Source organism: Manacus candei, unplaced genomic scaffold, assembly GCF_025592945.1.
Source record: "Manacus candei isolate 608988 ecotype Guabito, Panama unplaced genomic scaffold, ASM2559294v1 h1tg000124l, whole genome shotgun sequence".
NCBI classification, from domain to species: domain Eukaryota; kingdom Metazoa; phylum Chordata; class Aves; order Passeriformes; family Pipridae; genus Manacus; species Manacus candei.
In genome coordinates, this window is record NW_026138172.1 from 178902 (window position 1) to 201879 (window position 22978).

At 44.0% G+C, this 22978-nt stretch overlaps 1 protein-coding gene across 1 annotated transcript in view; it reads right to left on the reverse strand.

The window, feature by feature from the left end:
• Positions 1–270: 270 nt before the first annotated feature.
• Positions 271–22978, reverse strand: part of CCND2 (cyclin D2) — a 32994-nt gene continuing 10286 nt past the window's right edge. The window contains exons 4-5 of the mRNA XM_051770754.1: positions 16899–17029; positions 271–4378 (exon numbers count right to left, since the gene is read on the reverse strand). Coding sequence (XP_051626714.1) covers positions 4223–4378; positions 16899–17029 — 287 coding nt within the window. The 3' untranslated portion in view covers positions 271–4222. The remainder of the gene's footprint in view (positions 4379–16898; positions 17030–22978) is intronic.

Here is a 22978-nt window from a genome sequence, read left to right on the forward strand (position 1 = left end):
ACCTTTTAGGGCTTTGTTCTCCTTAAATCTCACTGGATTGTTTCACAGAAGAAACATGCCAGGATTTGCCTATCCAGTAGGCAGGAAAGCTTGTTCTGGGACTGTGACACTCAACAGTGCACATTTTGTATGCCTGCTGACACCACCAATCCAGATCAGAGGCTTTATAATCACACTCTTTGCACCATCACAGTCACACCCAGGAAAACACCATCATAAAGTGAGGAATGCAGCCAAATTCAGGGAAGGAATAAAAGCAAGGCAGGCAAATGTAGGTCAAGGTGAGTTTATTGTCCATACAGCATACCTAATCCCGCCAAAACACTTGTCTTAGAACCATCTTTAAACTAGTCAAAACAACAGGTTATTAATAAAAATGACAACACTGAACAAAGACCTTTTAAAAGGTAATCAAGACTACACCGTATCAGAGTCTTATCCATTGAAAACAACCTTGTGTACTTTCTAAATACTTTTTGTTTACCCTGATGTCTACTACCACACTTTCTAGCATCCCCTGACCACATAAACATCCACACCTCTTAAAGAGCACATTTGTGAGAGAATAACATTGACTTGATATGGCATCACACTCAATAAAGCCAAAAAAAAAAAAAAAAACAAACCAAAAAAAAAAAAACCAAAAACCCAAAGAAGTTTGAGAACAGAAACTGTGCAACCGAGACTGATTTCTGAGGTACATGAGAACATGGTAATAAACATAGTGGAAAAAATCCAGTGGCCAGGTGGCTTGCTGAGTAATGAAGAGCCATCCGATGACTCAAGCACAAATCATCGACATTGACATGGGATTTATCATTTTTCTCTTTCACAAGCATGTTGGAAATACAAATAAATACACTATGAGGTGCTCCTACACTACAGGAACAGGAGGGAGGGGAAAATCATCACAAAGTACCATCAATAGGAAGCTGAGAGAGAAATGCTTTTAGCAATTCTGCCAATCCTTTGGCACCTGGGAAGGCATAATCAGCACCACCTTATTTTTTTTTAATCAATCCATTGGAAGGTTTAGGATTTCTGCAATTCGGGGGGAGGGGGACGCTCACACCTCATTTGCAATAACAGGGCACTCCCTTTAACATCTGTTAGAAGAGAGCACTAGACAGTAATTTTATTTTGGAAGCTACTCTGAAAACACTCAAGTTCTAGGTTTTCCAGACTTTAAACATACAGTAACCAGGTGGTCCCTGTGAGGGACTGGGGCCAGCACAGGCCTTCCAGGTCCCTGTCAGGGACTGGGAATGCTGAACGGTGTTGCTCCTTCCAGCACAACCGGATCTGACCTCGGCGGTGGCCCTCAGCCCCTTTCTTGGGGTGTGATCCTGCAGGGATCACCCCTGTGATCCCACGGGACCAGGGCACGCAGGAGATGAAGAGCAAGGGCAGGCACCCTAAATACTAGTGCTGCCAACACTTGACCTCCAGCACAGAGGGGAGCAAACCATCCATACATGATGAACATGGTGCCAGCGCTCATGCCATGACAGAGAGGCCATCCCACCATCTGGGACCCTCTGGCACATGCAACCACATGTGCTGTCTGGGAATGGTGTGATCTGTCACATACAAGCTGCGTGGAGTCTGGCTTCAACAACATTAACTATTTTTTTCCTCCAGGAGAGACACTGTCGCTGAACTCCAGGCGCTCCCAGCGCGGAACATCGAGGCAGGAGGTGAGGACAAGGCTGTGCCCACCTGTGACTTTGGGAAAGATGGACCAGCCAGTGGAGAGTCAATGCATTTTTTCCACTATGACAAGAATACCAAAGATAAAAAAAGGAGCCAGTGCCCCGCCTTGGCTGCTTGCAACCCCTCTCCAGTGCGGACAGAGCGCGGGCCCCGGGGCGAAACCGAACTGTCACTGTGTGAGGTATTGTGAAAATGGGAACCATTTGTTTTGTCCAGCAAACCTGAGGTAAGTATACCATCTTTGCAGGATGTGATAAGGAAGGAAAGGGAAAAGAAAAAAAAAAAAAAAAAGAAAGGAGGAAAAAATAAAATAAAAAAAAATAATCATGAACACGCTATTAGGAAAAAAAAAAACCAAACGACTGTACAGGGCATTTCCAGTAAATCAAAAGAACTCATCATATCTCCACTTAACCATCTACTTCAGGATTTGAAATTTAAGCAGTAAAATAATATATTATAAAAATGTTTATAAAATAGCAGCACACTCAGTGAAACAATACAGCTAAGTACTGTTAATGTGAATAAGAATGAAACAAATCATAGCTTCTTAGCAGCGCAAAAAAAAAAAAAAAACAAAACCAAAAAAACCCCCCAAAACCAAAAAAATCCCAACAAAACCTTAGAATCTTACTCCATTTTTCTACCCTCATCTAGCCAAATATGGCTAAGTCCATACATATAATTTTCTTCGAAGTAGCATGTTCTTTCTGGATTTTTTTCTTAAAAATGCAAACATTAACATTTCAAACCAACAGCTTCATATTGGATATCTGCAAACTGTTAATACATTTGTGCAAAAAAAAAAAAAAAACAAGTTGCTCCAACTCCTTTTGCCATCTAAATGCCTCTTTGTTACAGGTGGAGCAGGAAAATAAATTCAAGTACACTGAATACACCTTTGTAATAAAACTCCAAGTCACACACCTCGATGTTTCCCATCATGTCTGTTGCACCAGGAATGTTCTTGCCTTGTCCACAGATGAGCATGAAGGTGGTTATTAAGATCCTTCTGTGACACTGAACAATACAGATGGTCAGGCTTTTTTCCGGAATGTCATGACAGGAATGTCATCTGAAGTGGGTATTGGTATTTCCAGCAACACCTCAACTAACCAAGTACACCAAATACTGGAAAATATTGACTATAAAAAGCTATAGGCCTTGTTTTTGTGTCTTCTTTCTCTTTTTTTTCCTTTTTTTTTCTTTTTTTTTTCTGGTTTTTTTTTTTTCCTCCTCGGCAAAATTGTCATAAACCATCTCATTTAATCCCTTAGGAACAATTTTCAAAGTGCTTTTCGAATGAAATGGTTTACAAAAAATGCTCACTGTGGATCAATAAAGTTAATGAAATGCTGAAAAAGTGTGTGGGGGTGGCGGGGGAAGATGGGAAGGTAGACGAGGGATCAAACCAAATCTCATCTTCTTTAACACAGTGAGGTTTATGTCAAAAAGGAAGATGGACAGAGCATCATTTAAATGTCTTGATGGCCAAGCTAAGAAGCTGCCAGAAGTTAACATTGATGTGAAGCATTAGCACTGGGAAGGAATATAATGCTTTTCATAGATGATCCACCACATCTTGCAATCCAAAGGCTGGAGGTGGTCTAATTAGAGCCAACCACTTGGGATTAATTCATGCATTTCCCCCACTGAACATCGACACTCGGTAACTTTGGCTTGGCCCACAGCTGGGTAAACAGAATTGCCCTTATGCCAAAGACGCTGCTGTGTTTAGAATGAACCATTTCTGAAGGAGAAGTAGAAAAAAGTCAAGAAGGGAGAGGGGAAGTCGAGAAAAAAAGAAAAATAAATCAACTAAAAATAAAAACCAAAAAACACCTGCTCTTCTGGCTGGTAAAATAAAGCATCTTCTTTCTTAGGTAGCAGCTACCACAGACAGCAAGAGTAAACAAAACTAACATACAGAGATCCAACAAACACTTCTGACTAATAACAGAGGTGACAGATCAGCAAATCTCTTCTGCATTCAAAATGGTTCAATTGCTTTGGGGATCTTTTCCCACTTTGCCCTAAACCCCTTATTCTATTGCTTTGCAATCTAGTCAAGCCATAAAATCGCACACACGATTCCTTTCTTAAATCTAAAAAAGGGGTGTATGCACTAGGTCATAATACACAGACAAGTATACTCTACTTTCTTCCCACAAATGCAGGCTTACATTGATCTAGCTACTTTGTATGCTTTTATAAGCATTTAATATCACTGATACATAATCAAATAGCAATTACCAAATATATTGTGGGATTCCCTTCTGTAGAACATCACAGGCACCAAATGCTTTTTTTTCATTATTCAGTTTTTGTTTTGTCTTTTTTTGTTGTTGTTGTTGTTTCTTTGTTGCTTTTTTTTTTTTTTTTGCCTAAAAGAGGTTTAAATATGCTCTATGTGGGAGCAGATTAAAAAAAAAAAAAAATTCACTCTAAAAACAATAACAAAAATAAACTGGGCTGGGAGGAGCAAGCGTGACTTCGTGTGGTGATGTCCTCACAGGTTGATATCCCTCACATCTGTGGGAGTGCTGGCCTGGTCCAGTTCATCCACCGTCTTGGAAGGATTGCTTTGCTGCTGCTGCTGCCGGACTTGCCGAAGGCTGTTTACTAGCACCGCTTCGATCTGTTCCTGACAAGCTTTAAGGCAGTCCTAGACAGAAAGCAAATTGATGTGTTAGTGGAGGCAAGGTAGGGTTTTTTTCTTCACAGGGTTTTTTTTCCTTACTGGGCGCTAGTCAGAAGAGCGTCAATCTGGTGTTCCCCAAGGAGCGTCTGCTCTGATGCAACACGACCTTGAATTCTCACGGGCAACCTCTGTGTACAAACTGCTTGGGTTAAACAGTGCTAATGCCATATTTATTAGACTCTAAATCTTAATATTTTACTGGTCCTTGCTCAACAGGTTGCCCTGAGAAGCTGCAGATGTCCATCGCTGGAAGTGTCCAAGGCCAGACTGGGATGGGGCTCTGAGCAACCAGGGATAGTGGAAGGTGTCACTGCCTATGGCAGGGGGTTGGAACTGGGTGACCTTCAAGATCCCTTCCAACCCAGGCCATTCTATGATTCTATGATTTGTGTGGTCTTCTTGAGCAGGAAAAAAAGCAAGGGAATGAAGGGTATATGATTTTTTTCATTTTCCTATGCAGGGTTAAGTTATTTGAGAGGGAGCAGAGCCTGACCCCCACCTGGCTACAACCTCCTTTCATGGAGTTGTAGAGAGTGAGAAGGTCTCCCCTGAGCGTCCTTTTCTGCAGGTTAAACACTCCCAGCTCCCTCAGATGCTCCTCATAAGACTTACTCTCCAAACCCTTCCCCAGCTCTGTTGCCCTTCCTGGACACACTGGTACTGGTTCCTCCAGTGCCCAGTACAGAAGGGCAATCCCTGCCCTGGTCCTGCTGGCCACACTGCTGCTGATAGAATTTGTCCTCTGAGCACATTCTAGAGAAGAAAAGTGATTTCAGCAGCAGAGGAGGAGGAAATGTAGGGTGTGCTCTTTACTCTGAGAGCAGGACTGTTTTAACAGCCCTAGGAATAGTTATTGGCAATAATTCATAGAAGACAATAAAGCAAAGACTAGATACTAGAAAAATATGTAAGTCAAGAACACACAGCCAAGCCTCAGAAGCCACTGTATTTCAAACTATACTACATAACACTCAGAGAAACAGCAGGATACACAAATGTGGGAACCTTGTGCATCAGGAGTCCGACAATAAACATGAGGCATGAATACAGAAATAATTGAGAAGGATTCACCACCCTTAAACTTGACACAGCATTAAGAAGATGACTATTAAAATATTTATGGGATGTTCCATATTCTTGATAACACACTGGAAGACCAAATAATATGGTTTAAAAAAAAAAAAAAAAGGGCGTGAGAAAACATTGACAAACAATTATAGCAGAAATTGAAAAATAAAACCCAAGCTGTGACTGTATAAACACAATTACATGCGGTGGGCTGGGAGTATCAATATGACACTGTGCAGGTTGCCACGTGGTGCTGTGTGTGACAAATGGCATTTTCTAAAAGCAGTCCTTCTACAACACTGGAAAAGGTACTAACACTGCAAAAACTTCCTGCAGTCTCAGTCTGCCTGAGAGCTGGGACTCTCCCAGAAACTTCAGAGAGCAGAGAAACACAGGTTTTGGAAGGAGGATCTTTACAGCACAGCCCTGGCAGGGGCAGTGAGACTCAGCATCACCCTTCCCACTTTCAGGCAGAGGAGCTGAAGGGCAGAGCTGGGCACTGAGCTCCACAGGGTTCCACAGGTGCTTGGGAATCCTCTGTGGGATGCCACAGCATCGCTGGGGAGATGGGCTCTGACCAACACCCCCCACTTTCCCAATGCAAGATCAGGTTATTTTGGAGATGCTCAACATATTCGTGTATGGAGGTTTGATTTGTCTGGGGAAACATGCCAAGGGAGGAGGATCTCTTCTGCTGATTACACTGATGCTTGTGATGGGTGCAATTAGCTTGTGAACACCCATTTTTCTTGGCTCCTGTCCTCTCCTTGTCCTGAAACTGGCAAAAGCTACCAGAAACTCAGCTAAAAAAAAATCCTCTGTTATTAGCATGGGCAGGTTTTAAGTCCATCATAACCTGTAAGAGGGCAATGGCAAAAAGTCACTTCATGGGTCAAGACATTTTTCAGTGTGGGGGCACCTGTTTGGAGACTCTTGTAACAGACTACACTCATAATGCACTTTTTTTGTTTGTTATAAGAATCCTTTCTTTTAAAGCACAGTGGTGCACAATTTCAAAATATTTTGTCCTCCTGAAAACAAGCCAGATTTTTTTTAAAGCAGCTTCAGACTGAAAAGCTTAATGAGGCAATTTCCTTGCAGCCAGGCCTGGGGAAGGAAGGGTGGTGACAGGAGGAACATAAGGCTTGAGCATTTGGAGTCCACTTTGTCAGTTCCTAAACACCCTTAATATGATCATTTACACCATTACTATACAAACTTCTGATGGGCAACATGATGATTCATTTAATGTATGAAGATGCTAAAATCTCTAGGTAGCCCTATGGAGAAATTGTGTCATTTCTTATGTCTTCATTTTGTACATAAAATCAATTAAGGAGCCTCGACTGGAATTGCCACATGGATTTTATTTCATATGGGAATCCACAGGCCACTGTGTATTATTTCTCTGGTCTATACTTTTGTTTTGAACCTAAAATAATGTACCACTGAACTCTTTAAAACAATGAAACTTATGGTAAAATGACCAGCACACTGCATTCAGCATGACATAGCTTCCCAAAAAAGTGTTTCCATTTGCATACTAAAGCTCCTTGGATATTAATCTCACAGGTGAAAGGAAAAAAACCCCTAATTTACAGTATATTACCAGCCCAGTTGTCATAGTGTGATAAGGCAAGTGGCTTTATTTTATGAATGGGGGCACCACTGGAACTTTCTGTCAATTCAAAGTTCAGTGACATACAGAATACAAAAAAGCCATCAGGACAAACAACCTGGCATTCCCATGACACAGTTTTTTTAACCCTTCCTAGTTTCATGGGGATCTGCTGTATGTGTACATATTTTACTAGCGGGCTTTCATTTTGCTCTAGATCGCCCTGACAAGAGAAAATTAAAGCTTTACAAATGTATCAGAGAAATAAAACATGAATTGCATTGTTTTCAGCAAATCTTCCTTGAAAGAACACTGTAATGCACTGCAGCAGTGGCCCCAGATTTTCCAATAAAGGGACTGGGCCATTCCTTCAGAATACTGCATGGTTGCCTTTGTTGTTTTTTATAAAAAACTTTAAGTGTGTGTCACATGGATTAACTTCCCCATTCTTCTATATGGTCTAGTAGTTTTAATGATTAAAATAGTTCCGGTACTTTCCATTCCATAGTTTTATTTTTACTTCAGCATGTACAGAACTAAAAAGGCATTAACTTTTGGGGTGTTTTTTGTTTTTTTTTTATTTTCTGAAACTCTTTCATCCCTAGGTGATTTTACTAGCACACTTGAAATGTATTTGAAGGAAAAGAAAAGTTTTTCTGTGTCTGATGAGGGATAGCTTCATGGCTGTGATGGAAATGCTGGCAGTGAAAATAACTGGAAGGAGGAATCAGCAGCTCTATGGCATGATCTACGTATTCAAGTCAATAAGAATTGAAGATTTCAATTTCCATTCATGACAATCTTGAAAGAAAGTACAGCCACTAGGAAAGATCCTGCAGCATATTCTATGTAATTCGTTTTCCTGAACTTTTCTACACCTCTGTAAGTCCTATACTGGCCCCTAGCTTTCAGTTTTAAACTGGAATTTACAGTTCACCGGCAAGCTATGAGGGAAAGCCACTCTGAGTTAACTAACAGGCTCTTGCTTTGCACTGGCAATTACTGGGATTTTCAGTCACGATGGCTCCAAGCTCCAGGAGCAGCCTGTGACCCACGTCCTCTCCATCTTGCAAAATCATGGCTGGACTGATAAATTAAAATGAAAAAAAAAAAAAGGCAAAAAAAAGGAGAGGATATTGAAGAGGCATTTTACAGTTGGTTTAGGAACTTGGCTTGGGTTTCTGCCATAGACTTTATACGGCTGGTTTCAAGTCTTCCTTGCCCCCCCACCCAAATAGTCCCCTTTGGATGATGGTACTCCCTGCATCAGATCCCACCCCACCTGAGCAGCAGTGTGCTTCTCCACAAAGAAGATCACTCAAATGCCAATAGTGGAGGGCTATCACCCTTTCAGTCAGTAAACCATTTCAGTCATGCCTCTTCTACCTCCTTCTTCCTTCTGAATCTGTCCAGAGCTTCCATGAGCATACAGGGACTGCAGTTGTGTATTTACTACACCTACTCCCACCTCCCTGCTCCAGCAGGGTCATCCCAGAGCACATGGCACAGGATTGTGTCCAGACTGCTCTGGAATATCCCCTTTGAGGGAGACTCCACACCCTCTCTGGGCAATCTGTTCAGTGCTCGGTCACTGCACAGCAAAGAAGTTCTTCCTCATGTCCAGCTGGAACTTCCTGGGCATCAGTTCCTGCCCGTGGCCTCTTGTGCCATTGCTGGGCACCCCCGAGCAGAGCCTGGTCCATCCTCTGCCCCCTCCCTGACACACATGGATGAGGTCCCCTCTCAGTGTCTCCTCTGGAGGCTGAACAGCCCCAGCTCCCTCAGCCTTTCCTCCCCAGGGAGATGCTCCAGTCCCTGAATCATCTCTGCAGCCTCTGCTGGACCCACTCCAGGAGCTCCATGTCCCTCCTGTCCTGAGGAGCCCAGGACTGGTCACGGCACTCCAGATGTGCCTCACAGGGCTGAGGAGAGGGAGAGGGGCAGGATCACCCCCCTCAACCTGCTAGGAATGCTCTTTCCAATGCACCCCAGGATCCCACTAGGTGCTCCCTGACTCTGGCCAGCAGGAAGACATGCCTTACAGAAGGAATGAACTCAGCTCTGGTCTGTTCCACAGTGCCTCAGGACACAGTGCTTTTTGTATTGTGATTTTTAGATTCCCCTTTAACGCCTCAGTTTGGGTCTTGCCTGAGAGAAGAAATAAAAAAGCTTACCCCAGAAAGCACCTTAACCTTTGTCTGCTTATTAGAAACTACATTTAGGGAAACATCTGGGTACATGGAAACTGGTCTGATCCTTGCAGCAATGCAGCCTTTGCACACCCAAGATGGCACTCATTTGGGAATCCAGAAAAAATACATTATGGCAGCATTTAAGGAAGAAAACAAAAGTGCTGTTTAACAAGGTTAAAATATTCTGCTAAATTTAAATATTGCTTAGCCCTTGACAAGATCTTACCTATGTGGTGAGGGGTTGTGCATCAGGAACCACAGAATAAATAAGGCCAAAGCCTGAGCCAGTTAAAAACCAGGCTGAGGACAATCCCACTTGCTGCCCGAGCGGATCATTTCTCAAGGCCTTCCAAAAGCCAAATGCAACCCTACTCTCCTTTACAATCAGCTGCTGAAGAGTAACAGTAGGGCCGTTGTTATATATAACATATATACATACAAGCAATATATACATACAAAATATATGTATGCAAACAGCGCAAAATACTGAGCTATACCTCTACTGGACACTTTTTGATGCCCCTGCATTTCCTGACTGGATTTAGGAGCCTAGATCCAAACCCTAGGTGCTTGGCTGAGTGCTCCAAGCCCCAAATCTGGGAATGCTTAAAACACCTTCCGGCATTTTTGTGTTAAAGGGTGGTTGGTCTTCCACATATACATTAATTAATTCACAAATTAACACCCCGATCTCTTCCTCTTGCTTAAAACTAATTGCAAAAGGGAAATCAGGAAAAGACTTTTTTTTACCTGGTATGATAAATGGGAAGGATGCTGGATATATCTGAAGTGACAATATGGTTCACAGGTCACGTATGCATCGCTTGGATAATCTAAGAAAGCAGCAATCATACATGCATTGAAGAGTTGGGGTTTACATAAATTCCAACGTGGAACGCTTCATCTGTACTCCTGACTACACAAGGAGGGCTGGATTCCTCCACTGGTTCCCATTTAAGCCCCAGTTCAAACCTCTCCAGAGCACATGCTTCACTGTTGACATAAACAGGGATGCCTTCCCAAAGTGGGGCCTTCGTATGCCGAGTGCTGGTCCTTGAGCTCGCCAGCATTCTCCAGAGCGAGAGCCTGGAAAGCTGCTGTAGGAATATCATATCCATTTACTGTATTTACTGTATCACAGTGATCTCGCAGCTCACGGGTGCAGTTTAAAAAACAAAATTATTTTCCCTTCTAAATGTGTGGTTTCGCTACTGTAACAAAGAGCATCAATTACAGATAGTGTCTTTGTCTCTTTTTCCACCTGCAAGTACAGAAAAGCAATGTGCTGTTCCAAAGGGCATTTCATGCGGATTAACAAGGACATCTCATCTTAAGAACAAAACAACCCCAAAAAAACCTCATCTATGCCAGAATTTCTCCACTTACTATTGCTACATTACTGCAATGATGCAATAAATAAGGTGACTAGCATTAAGCATATGAAAGATGGGTCATTTTTCTCTGCAATCTTTAGGTCTTTCCAGCACTTTCACCAGTGTTCTTTCTAGATTCAGATTCACTGTTTGCTTCAACAGCCAGTTTGTTTCCTGTTGCTCCTCTGGGTTATTTCTCATTGCAGTAGGAGAGAACAATGTTTTTAGGACAGGGAAAAAGTGAGAGTAAAGCCAAACCACCAGCAGGGTGATCCAGGGGCAGAGTACCTGGAATGGTACTCCCTGCTCAGTGTGACTTGGGATTTCAAGCTCTGTCAAACAGGTAATACTTTGCAGCTGTGAAAAGCTGGGAATTTTACCCTGCTGTAACAAACGCCCTGAGGGTTTATTGAGAAAGGGGCTTTTAAAAAAGCTGTGACAACCTGCCTGTGTCACACAGAGCTGAGTGAGGATTCCCCACCAGAGGTCGAGGGCCAGTCTCCGACCAGGCTCTCCATGGCCTGTGAGCTCCCCTGGCTGTGGAGCCGGTTCCTCAGGGTTCCTCAGGGGGCCTGGCTTCCTCGGAGTGCCGGATTTATGAATGGATCTGACGGAACTCCGCCATGAGCCCGCGGTGTAACTGCATCACCCCATTGTTGCTACACACGCACAGCACTCACTAGGGAACAAAAAGCTGAATGAAATGGAGCAGCTGCCAACTCAGGCAAAGACAACTTAGGAAACTATCTCATTCTTCCTTTCTTTTAGAGGCTATTTTGCCTGTTGTTTCCTTGCATACAAAATGCGGTCTTGCAACAAATAAGGCAGGATAAGATACAGCGAGTCCTGTTTCTTGGTTCCAAAACCACAGGCCCTGAACACTACAAAGGAAGGGATAAATGGTGTATGTGCTGTAGGGACAATGTTCAATTGCGACCCATTCAAGATAGATTTCCATGATTTTACACTGCAGCTCAACAGAAACTGAATTCTTGAGCACGGGGGTTCTGAACTTTGTTTCTGGGCAGAAATTTGCAGGGATCTTTAGGAAGGGACTGGGGGACAAAAAAAAATCCCAGCACAGACATATGTCTGTGGCACACAGAAGTGGAGACATTTTAAATGCCGTTTATTGTGGGTCCAGTCTTCAAAAAACAGCCCCACTCCACATATTCAATGGCTCACAGCCAGCTTGTTCGACAGGACCTAAAGAAAATCCCGATTCCTTATTTTCTTTCTACCTCAGGCCTTTAAATATGCTTTGGATTTTCCAAACACCTCAATACACACCAGTTTCCATCTGGAAACAGACTTTTAAAAAGGAATTGTGCCCATCTACAGGTCTACACGTTGTCTCTGCCTGAAAAACCTCTTCCCAGCTGCTGAAGCTGGGGAAGGACAACTCCTTGTGCCATCTGGATGCAACCTTGAGAGCTGGGCTCAGAGAAGATGCTCCTCTTGTGCACATACAACCCCTTCATCACACACAGTGGACCTGACTAGCCCTTCTGGTGACCATGGTACTACAAGCTTATTAAACAGATACTATCAGCTTCATTTGGAATGCAACCTTGTTGACTTTTGTCAGTGATGTAACCCTGAAAAAATTTTTAATATGATATAACAGTTTCAACATTTCTACTTGGCCTCATAGAAAAGAGACTGAAGGGGCCTTTGGAGGTCTAAAACTTAGTTGTGTGCCTTGTTCTCACTGACTTAAACCTACAAAATTCTGGTCCAAGGTGAAGATTTTCATCTACCTACCTCTGCAGTGGTTTCTCCAGCTCCTCAGAAACCTTATTGTATTCCTCCTCTGGGAGGAGATCTGGGGGCCCAGACCAAATTCCCTGCAAGCAGAAACCAGGCCAGGGCACACCTGCCCTGGACATGATTTATAGGAACACTCCCAGGCATGCCCAGGGAGACAGCTCCCAGACCCAAGGCTAGCAAGCTGACACACTGAACTGACAGATGGCTGCTCATCCAGGAAGTGAAAGAATGGATTTACCCAACACAGGTCTGTGGCAAAGCAGAATACTGACTGCAAGGCCTTAAAATGTGCCCTGCCCACTCAGCTATCCTTCCTCACATCTCGTACTTGTGCTCAGCAGGGATGCTGGTATCCTCCTCCGAAGCATGGAGCTCCACCAGGGACAGGATACTGCTCCCACTGGAGTGCTGGTCTGGGATGCTGTGGAAATTCCTGACTTCCTGAGTTGTTTGTTTTTCCATTGCAATGACCCACCAAGAGATGCACAGGGAGCTCCACGGTTTCCTGTGAGTAGGTCTCTTAACTCTTTGCCCACCAGCCTCTCCTCTGCAAGCAACAGCAAAGGGAATGTTCCCACCCCCTGGCAGGAGAACAGAATGGAACATGCAATCCCCATCCTGCAGAGCTGTGTGAAGTCAGAATCACATAAACACAGAATGGTTTGGATTGGGAGGGACCTTAAAGATCACCCGGTTCCAACTCCCTGCCGTGGGCAGGGAAACCTTCCACTATCCCAGGTCGCTCAGAGCCCCATCCATCCTGGCCTTGGACACTTCCAGGGATGAGGCATCCACAGCTTCTCTGGGTAATCTGTGCCAGGCCCTCACCATCCCCACATGGAAGAATTTCTTCCATACAACTAAACTAAATTTCCCTTGTTTCAGTCTGAAACCACTCCCCCTTGTCCTGTCCCTACAATTCCTGAGGTAAAGGCCCTCCCTGGCTTCCCTTGAGGCCCCTTCAGATACTGGAAGGTGCTGTGAGGCCTCCACACAACCTTCTCTTCTCCAGGCTGAACATCCCAAACTTTCTCAGCCTGGCTTCATAGGGGAGGTGCTCCAATCCCCTTATCAACTTCATGGCCTCCTCTGGACTTGCTCCAACAGTTCCATGTCCTTATGTTGAGGACAACCTACAGGTGTCCGGGTAGGGTCTCATGGGGGCAGAGTAGAGGGGGCAAATCACTCCCTAAGTTATGTGGGAGTAGCTCTCAATGACCTTTTGGGACAATAACAACCACAAAAGGCAACTCAAATACACCATGCAGAGCTACTTTCACTACCCCTAAGGCTACTGAGCTTCTCAGCTCCTCCAAGAGCAGCTCCCTGGTGTTTATTTTGGTAGGGGGAAGGAGTAATGAAACCAAGGTTTGCATGGCCCTGTTGTCACTGTTTCTCCAGGCTGTGATTTACCCTTTGCCAAACAGCCCAGGGCACTGATTTATCAGAAATAACTGTTATCTTTAGAATGACACTGACAGGATGCTTTGTACAATCCTGTCTAAAGTCTGGAGTGCTGCTTTGGATTCCTACAAGGATATCCAACACCAGTGTGTCTCAAACAACCAACGTGTTGGTTGCTTGCTTACCCAACAGCTGGGCTCTAAATTACATGTTGTTTATTAATAACATATTTTTTGGTCTAATTCTTGATGAAATGTACATTAAAAACATTCATTTTAGCACTAAATGTCAAACTCTAGTGCAATTACAATCTAGAGTAACTCCATTGATTTCAGCCTCCTGGTTTATGCTGCTGTTTCCCAGCAAATAGACTGCACCCTTAAATTATCATTATAAACCATTCAAAGTTCAGAAGAGCTCACTGCAGTTAAGCTGCATCAGGGTTTCATTATCACTCTCTCTTTTCATATGCTTGGAGCTTTGAAGCTGAAATTTTTCATAGAATCATACAATTATGATTCTATTAAAAATTTCATGCTTCACCTCGGACAGTGACATCTTTTGAAAAGCCAATAGGAAAGTCCTATCATCTGTTCCCATGCTAAGCAATCACACACTCCAAAGCCAAAAAGGATCAGAAGGCCCCAGCACCATCTGGCTTGGGAAGGACCCTCCCCCAGCCTCCTGATGGTTCCTGTGCCACGAGGCACAGGGGGGCAAGAAGTTTTTGCTCTGTAGAACTGTAATTTCTGTGAGTTCCCCTGCTTTTCTACCATGTGATGCTCCTGAAGCCCAGGAACTCTCACTTCCCCCTCTTCCCTAACCTCCCCATTGAAAACAAAATCATTCACACAGTGACAAGGAATTAATTGTGTCACTGCAAGAACAGCTCTCAGGCATCAGAAATTAGGAAGTGAGAGAACTGAATCTGTTCATTCAACTTTAATTAAGTCCTAGTGTAAAATATATTACAATAGTCTTTACTCTTTATTAACACAGCCTTGGGCTAACTCTTACACAATCTAGCCAGTACATTTTTTTCCAACAATACATTTTACACATGAGGCTGGTATTACTACCTATTGCTAAGACTGCCCCTGAAACCATGTTTTCAGTTGTTTCTTTCTCTCTCAAGTGTTAACATGTGGGATGAAAGTTTCCAGTCCTGGGCCCTTTTGCATTTTTCCAAAGCAGAAGTCACGAAGGAAATTTCTACCAAAATATTTCTCCCAAATCCAAATAGCTGGCTAATGAAAAATACATTGTTTTGTCCAAGTTAAAAATTTTGGTCACCTTCGGTTGGACTGAGACTTCAAAGCTTGCAGGGAATTAAGGCCACAGCAATGGAAACACCTTGAAAAAAAATGACAGCAGCTCCAACTTCTGCAGAGACTTCCATTTCTTAGCAATTAAATTATCCAGAAGCTCCTTTTATCCCAAGTGTGCTCCGATTTGGGGACTGAAACTCTCCTCCATTGTCTGTGCTGCTGGGGGCTGACCCCAGGAGCAAAGGGAAGGAAGTTTGTCTCTACCCAGTGCCAACAGATATTTGGAAAGGAGATGAGACCAGTAAAACATTCAGAGTTCTTTGTTATTTGGGAAGAGTGTCTTTTTGTTTTTATCCGAAGGAACATAGTCTCAGTTGGAAAGATTTTCAACAGGATGACAAAAAGCAAATTTCTGACAAAAAAAATCTGCTAAATTTAAAAGGTGTAAAGAAGTTTTCAATTAAAAAAAAGCCCATTTTGTTTTCTTCTAATCATTTAAGAACTACTGAGCTATTGTGGTAGGTATTTGCTTTCAAACTGAAACAATCTGGGTAAAAAAATTCAACACAGGAGATAAAAGTTTGTCCAATCTGCAAGATGCTGCAAAAGGGTCTTACACCCAATTCTCTCAGCCTTTCCACACAGCACAGGTGCTCCATCCCTCTGACCATCTTGGTGGCTTCTTCTGCACTCGCTCCAAAAACATCAATGTCCTTCCTGTTAGAGCGAGTCCAGAGGAAGGACACCAAGATGATCAGAGGGATGGAGCTGTGAGGAAAGGCTGAGAGAGTTGGGATTGCTCAGCCTGGAGAAGAGAAGCTTTGGGGAGACCTAATTGTGGCCTTCCAGGACCTGAAGAGAGTCCACAAGGAAGATGGAAAGAGACTTATTTCCAAGGGCCTGGAGTGACAGGACAAGGGGCAATGGCTTCAAACTGACAGAGAGCAGGTTCAGATTGGATATTAGGAAGGAATTCTTCCCTGTGAGGCTGGGGAGGCCCTGGCACAGGTTGCCCAGAGAAGCTGTGGCTGCCCCATCCCTGGAAGTGTTGAAGGCCAGGTTGGATGGGGCTCTGAGCAACCTGGGCTAGTGGAAGGTGTCCCTGCCCATGGCAGGGAGTTGGAACTGGATGATATTTAAGGTCCCTTCCAACACAGGTCATTCCATGATTCTATGATTTGCACTCTAAGCATTCAGAATTAGAAATGTCCCTTTTCCTGTGCAAATCCAGTTCCAATCAAAAGACATGAGAAGCCACAGAACTGCACTTGAAAATTAGGATCGTATCGAAAATCTGATCATAAGAAAAAAAAGACTTACTGAAATCCTCACCTTTTTTGTTAAACTAGACTACTTATTCACTTCCTTCAAGCCAACTATTTTTAGATAATAGCTCAACGAGGGCCAGAAGAGCAGTTTTCAAGGCTGCAAACACAGGACCAACACCACCACAAGACCTCCTGGTTTACTTTATACCCCCAGGGAATGCTGCCTGCCTGCTCACCCCATCGCTCAGGCTACCCAAGGGGGCTTTAGTGCTGGACCACCAGCCAGGGCAGGAAGAACAGCCTCTCCCCACCAAGCTGCTGAACCAGTAAGGGTGAATAAAAATTGATCCCTGGAGTCCACGGAGCTTTAGAGATTCAAAAGCTGGTTCCATGTCTGCAAGTCAGTTCGGAAGCATCACTCTGCCTTGCTCCACTGAGTTTTCAGGATCAGGACAGGTTTCATGGTCTGGTGCTCCACTGTGCCCTGAGAAGTGAAAAGAGGAAAGGAATGTGGGACACTCACCACATCTGTGTTTGTGATCTTGGCCAGGAGGTCCGTGAGGCTGTCCCCATCATCGAGCTGAAGGCCACAGATGGCTGCTCCCACACTTCCAGTTGCTATCATTGATGGTGGGTACATGGCAAAGTTAAAATCTGCAAGAACAGATCTGGGAATTAGTCCAAGCCCAGACCAAGAAAAGCTGCAAAACATCAGAGGCAAGCAACATAAAAAAAACCACACCCAGGAATAAAACCCGGGGAAGGAGAAGAAAGGGAAAAGTGCCACTCTTTTTGGTCCCGTGGAGCTCATTAGTCACACTGCTCATCACAAGCAGTCAAAGGAGGGGGAACAGACCTGCAAATTAAAATGGAAATGCAGTTCAGTCTTTTATTCTCACTGATGCATAAAGTAAACCTGGACAATTTTTAATAGTCTTTCCTTAGTTTTAAAGAAAAGGAAAGAGAAGAAGGAGGCTTTCTGTAATTTATGTCAGAAATTTGGGTCTTGGTCACATTAGACCTCTCTGTATAACTGGAAAACTAACTGGAATAAGGTATCACAAAGGACCAAAATGAGATTTTTAATCACGTCAATTTTTAAAGACTTAATTAATTCGAGCATTTAAAGACCTGCCCGGGAAAGAGATTTTAATTAACAGTTCATCTTTACTACCTTAGCAATTAGGAAGTGAGAACACTTAAAGCCCATAGCTACGTAATCAAAGGAAAAAAAAAAGATCCCATTTGTCATTACTACTATTTCTTAATAAACAAGTTGAAAATACATTTCAGAACTTCCTCTCACCCATCTGTGAAATCAGAAGAGAAAATCACATAAAATCCTGTGGTCTTTATATAACAATTTTATGGTTTAGGATGCTGCCATAGGACCTGGTTTATCAGCATGCCTTACTAAAGACCATTTTCAGATCTTCTACATCACTGACATATTCCTAAAATTAAACTTGATTTTCAAGTTCTTTGGCTCAACAATAACTCATTAACAAACCTTCCTCTACTAGTTTTCAGATGGGGAGACTGGAGGCGAATGCAGAGTAAAGCAAAGCAATACTTAATATGAAATAAACCACCAGCAATCTATTCAGTCTATAGAAACAGACTGTTCCAGAAAACTGCCCAACTGCAGATCCCAAATCTTCTCTGTGCATCCAGCACAAATTCTGTAACCCTGTTGATGCCTCAGTAACCACTCAAGTTTTAGACACACGGAGAGTTGTCCTCGGCCTCCTAGACTCAGAGCTGGCAGATACCTCAAGAGCTGTAGAGACAGCATGTTCTCCTCTGGGCTGGAATATGTCCCTGGGATTGATGTATTCCAGTAAGACTGGGACTTGGGTCACAGCATTCATTCAGATGGACTGGAACAGGATGGAGAAGTTAGAAGTATGGAGAGAAAAGGAGGAGTTGAAACCCTGACACGAATTTATCTGTCTCACAAAGTCGCCAGGAGGTGGCCACCAGCAAGCCCACCACTGCACGTGGCTTCCTACCAGGGGAGCTCAGCAGACATCACACTCTGACAAACACTTCAAAAGAAACAAATTCCCACAGACTGAAGCAAGGAATATAGACTGCCATTATTCTAAAAGTAATAATTATGCACTATTATCATAGTAAGAACCCACTGTACCCATGAAAGCTGATTCTTGGAAATGAAATTATATTGGCCCCACTGATGAGAGAGTCAACAGGAGAGCCTTGACTCCTCAGTGCAGGACACAGCCCTGAGGATGCTGATCTCAGCAAGGTAATGGGAATTGCAATTCCATGATTGCACTTTCCCCCAGTCACTCATGGTGCCCCTCAGGGCTCAGTGTTGGAGCCATTTCTCTTTGATATCTTTACCAATGACTTGGACGAGGGGATTGAGTGCTCAGTAAGTTTGTGGATCACACCAAGTCAGGTGGGAATGCTGATCTGCTGGAGGGCAGGAAGGCTCTGCAGAGGGATCTGGACAGGCTGGGGCTCAGACCAACAGCATGAGGTTCAACAAGACCCAGTGCTGGGTCCTGCCCTTGGGTCACAACAACCCCCTGCAGCTCCAGGCTGGGGCAGAGGGGCTGGAAAGTGCCCATCGGGAAAGGCCCTGGGGGTGCTGGTGACAGCAGCTGGACATGAGCCCAGGTGTGCCCAGGGGGGCAAGAGGCCAATGGCACCTGGCTTGGATCAGCAATAGTGTGGCAGCAGGACCAGGGCAGGGATTGTCCCCCTGTGCTGGGCACTGGTGAGGCCACACCTCAAATCCTGTGTCCAGTTCTAGGCCCCTCACTACAAGGACACTGAAGGGCTGGAGCATGTCCAAGGAGGGGCAACAGATCTGGGGAAAGCTTGGGAGCACAAGTTTTGTGAGGGGTGGTCAAAGGAGTTGAGGGTGTTAAGCCTGAAGAAAAGGAGGCTCAGGGAAGACCTTATTCCTCTCTACAACTACCTGAAAGGAAGCTGAAGCCAAGTGGGGGTTGGGCTCTTCTCCCACGGAACAAGGGACCGGACAAGAGGAAATGGCCTCTGGTTGCACCAAGAGAAGTTTGGATATTAGGAAAAATTCCTTCAGGATGGTCAGGCATTGGAACGGGCTCCCCAGGGAAGTGGTGGAGTCACAGTCCCTGGAAGTCTTCAAAAATGTGTGGATGTGGCACTTGGGGATATGATTTAGTGGTGAACATGGGGGTGCTGGGTCAGTGGTTGGACTCAACGATCTGAGAGGTCTTTTCCAACCTTAATGATTCTGTGATCAAAACTGTTTTCACATTTACCTCATGTGGATTTATACAAACCAGTATACACCAGTTTACAGAAGTCCAACAAGAAGAGCAGGAGTGCTTAAAGGACTCTGATAACAATAACAAGAGGTTTTTATAAAGGCTGCAAGTGTTTATGTGCCTGAGTGAACTGTCCAGTGTCCTCCTGATCCACAGAGCAAATAACAAAAACCTGTAAAACTTAAGAATGGTCAAACATCTGTGGAGCACACCTTGCATCCCCAAAATCTGCTCTGATCTACACTGAGTGGTTCCTCAGCAACCCCACTCATCTCTTCAGAAAAGGGATAAATTAAAACAGACTACATGTACATGAGTCTGTTTTCCTCTAGCACATGCTGTATTTCCTGGGGATTGCAAATCCCATGTGCTATTACTGGTGTGAACAAGGCTTCACTTGGCCAATGTGGCCCTAAGTTGGGAAGCAACTGCTGTGTTTGATATTTGGGCTTTACCAAACTGTCTCTTAGTTATACAGGTAGTAATGGACTGTCCATGATTTACCCCTCTTCGTCCCGAGTTTCAGGAAAGTTGTAGAAAGATGATGAGAAACCTCTCAAACTCTGCCAGTGTTTTCACAGTCCCTACTGAAGCTGTGATGTAGTGGGTGAGAACTAAAACCCACCCTGTGCCACCCCTCCTTTGAGCCAGCAGCAGGCAGAAATGGACTCACTCAGAGGCTGGGATGGACCCACACCTTCCTTCGTAGTCACCAAGGAGCAGCTTCACCCAGATCTGAGTGGCTGGTGGGGAACTCCAAGCAGGAAGCTCCCATGTCCTGCACTCAGTGCTCACCACCAGGCTCAGCAGAGGACACAGGTCCAGCCTGCCCTCTGAACTCCCCCACCTCCTAAGGGCTTGCCCCAAGACCTCCACGTTATCCCGACAGTGGTGTTCCCGTGGTTGATTTTACATCTACTCCCAGAAACTGTCTTCCTAGGAAGCTGAATAAAGAGGCACAGTGTCCCTGCCAACTAGCACTGCTGTAGGTCTGCTTCCACGTGGGGTCACATGCGAACATTTCTATGCCCAATAACCTTGTTAGTTCCCTTAATGTCATTCATAATGCAAATGAGACAGCGAGCAAATGGCCAGAGGCCCAGAGTGACTAAAGCTCAGCATCCAGAAAGTCTTACATCGCCTCTAGCTCTAAACTAACTTCCCTCCATAACAAGCACCATAAACTTGGCTATCAAAGCTACACATGCCCAGTCTTTGTTGTACAACAGGCAGCGATTTGTATCACTGGCTTCTATTTTTAGCATATTAATTAACTACTGCAACTGGTGAGGCAAGTGTCTCCAACTGGAGAGTGTGGCACCATTGTCTGGAGTCATCACCTCATCTTGAGCTATTGAAAATCATGGCAGTGACCCTCCTGCTGATATGAATTTAACCTGACATGCCCACAAAGGAATGGGGGGTGGTGCACCAATTTTGTGCACATGGTTCTCCACATCACCCTGGACCCTATTAGTGTGGAAAGAGCTCACTGAAAGAAAAGGAGCCACATTGTGCTGGGCCACCTAGAGGGTTGAATAGAAAAGGCTGAGGAAAAGAGCAGGCAGCAGAATAAAGGCCATAATTAACATATTTCCATATTCAAGCAAAGCAATAACTACGTGAAGTGTTTGTCAAGGTGCAGTGAAAGCATAAATATTAAGTACCGTATCTGAGGGGATGCAGAACCGCCCTCAGAGTCTCTTAGATTCCACTGAGAAATTCAAAACAAGCTTTTTACATGCTATTTTCAATTACAAACCTCTATCTCCATTTCCCCCATGGCAACAAGCCAAGGCCTGCCATCCTCACTCGGTTTTCACCCAGGTAAAACTCTCCCTCCCAGATCTAAGTAAAAAATTTGCCCTGAGATTTAAAAAAAAAAAATAAAAAAATAAATAAAAGGTGGAGACAGAGGACCTAAACATGTAAAACTGAAACTTCAAATGACTTCAAATTCTTGTTGTGGATGATGAACCCTGAACTACAGATGAAATTTTATCCAAAGCACTTCTTCCTGAACACCTGAAGCAAGGCTGTGGGCTAAATCCTTCTTTCAGATCTTGGTTATTGGGCATCCAGAGCCTGCATCAAAGGCATGGCTCTGATTCTAACTTTGCTGTGATTTATAGGTTTATAGGTTGGACTCGATGGTCTCAGAGGTCTTTTCCAACCTAACTGATTCTGTGATTATGCCATTCCATGGGAAAGTACAAAAGAGTCTTGTTATAAGTTCGAGGAGTGTTGTCACAACGCGTAGTGTACAAGAATCTGAGCACACGAACACTTCAAGGGAAGACACTGGCTTTTTAGAAGGCAGGACTTGCTTTACTTTCTATTCCCAGCCAATAAACACAAGACACCATCCCATTCCCATTTCAGTATCATGTTTTTCCTAAAGGACCTTAAAAACAAGTGACCAAATATCCTGGCTAAATGTTCTTGGTGTGTCAAAGCCAGGTGGGGAACTCTTCTTACAAAGACCCTGGTTGCTGCTCTGGCTGCTGGTCGTTTTTTTGAGCAGCTGGTTTTCATCTCTATGGCTTGATAGAGGTTTATTTTCGGAGTTGCAACTACAGAATTGGAAACTGCTGTCTTAGGGAAGGTAAGGGAAAAAAAGACAGAAAAAAAGGGTATGTTACCTCCATCAGGAGAACAAGTATTTATATACTTGACTTTTTAAAACAATCTAAAGATAATGGTCACAACCAGCCTCAAACCTCCCCCAACCAATGACTGTACTATGAAGACAAGCATGGATCTATATTTAACCATCTAAGCTTATAAGGAAAGGTATAAGGGAAACAGTGGTAGTAGTGAATTTAATTCTTGCCTGTTTTGATCCAAATGCACTTCCAGCATTCCAGCCTATGTAATATGCACAGTCACCACAATATGCTCAGTAACTGATTGTAAATACTACTCCTGAACAACTCTTCGCACTGGTTATTATTTTCCCTTATTCTACACCTTCCTTAGGAAAGCCCAACCAAGGATCAGGATGATGTTAGTGCTCAAAGCACCCAAAGGTCAGACCTGCAGCTGGTAGGAAAGAGGGTAACTTATCTGGCAGCTCTGAAATAATGCCAGCTTGTCTCAGAACAGGCTCTCTTGCTTCATTTCCTTCTACCTCATCTTCCCAGACTTGACTGGTCATGAAACATTGCCCAGGCCCTGATTACCTGTTGATGGCAATTCCTTGATTCTTGTGGCTCCATTTGTCTGGAAGGCTCAATATACTGATAGGAGCTGCCCCTCCCTGGAACAAGCAAGAGCCTTCTTTTGTACAGCAATAAATTCATCTGGATTATTCTTCCCTCTG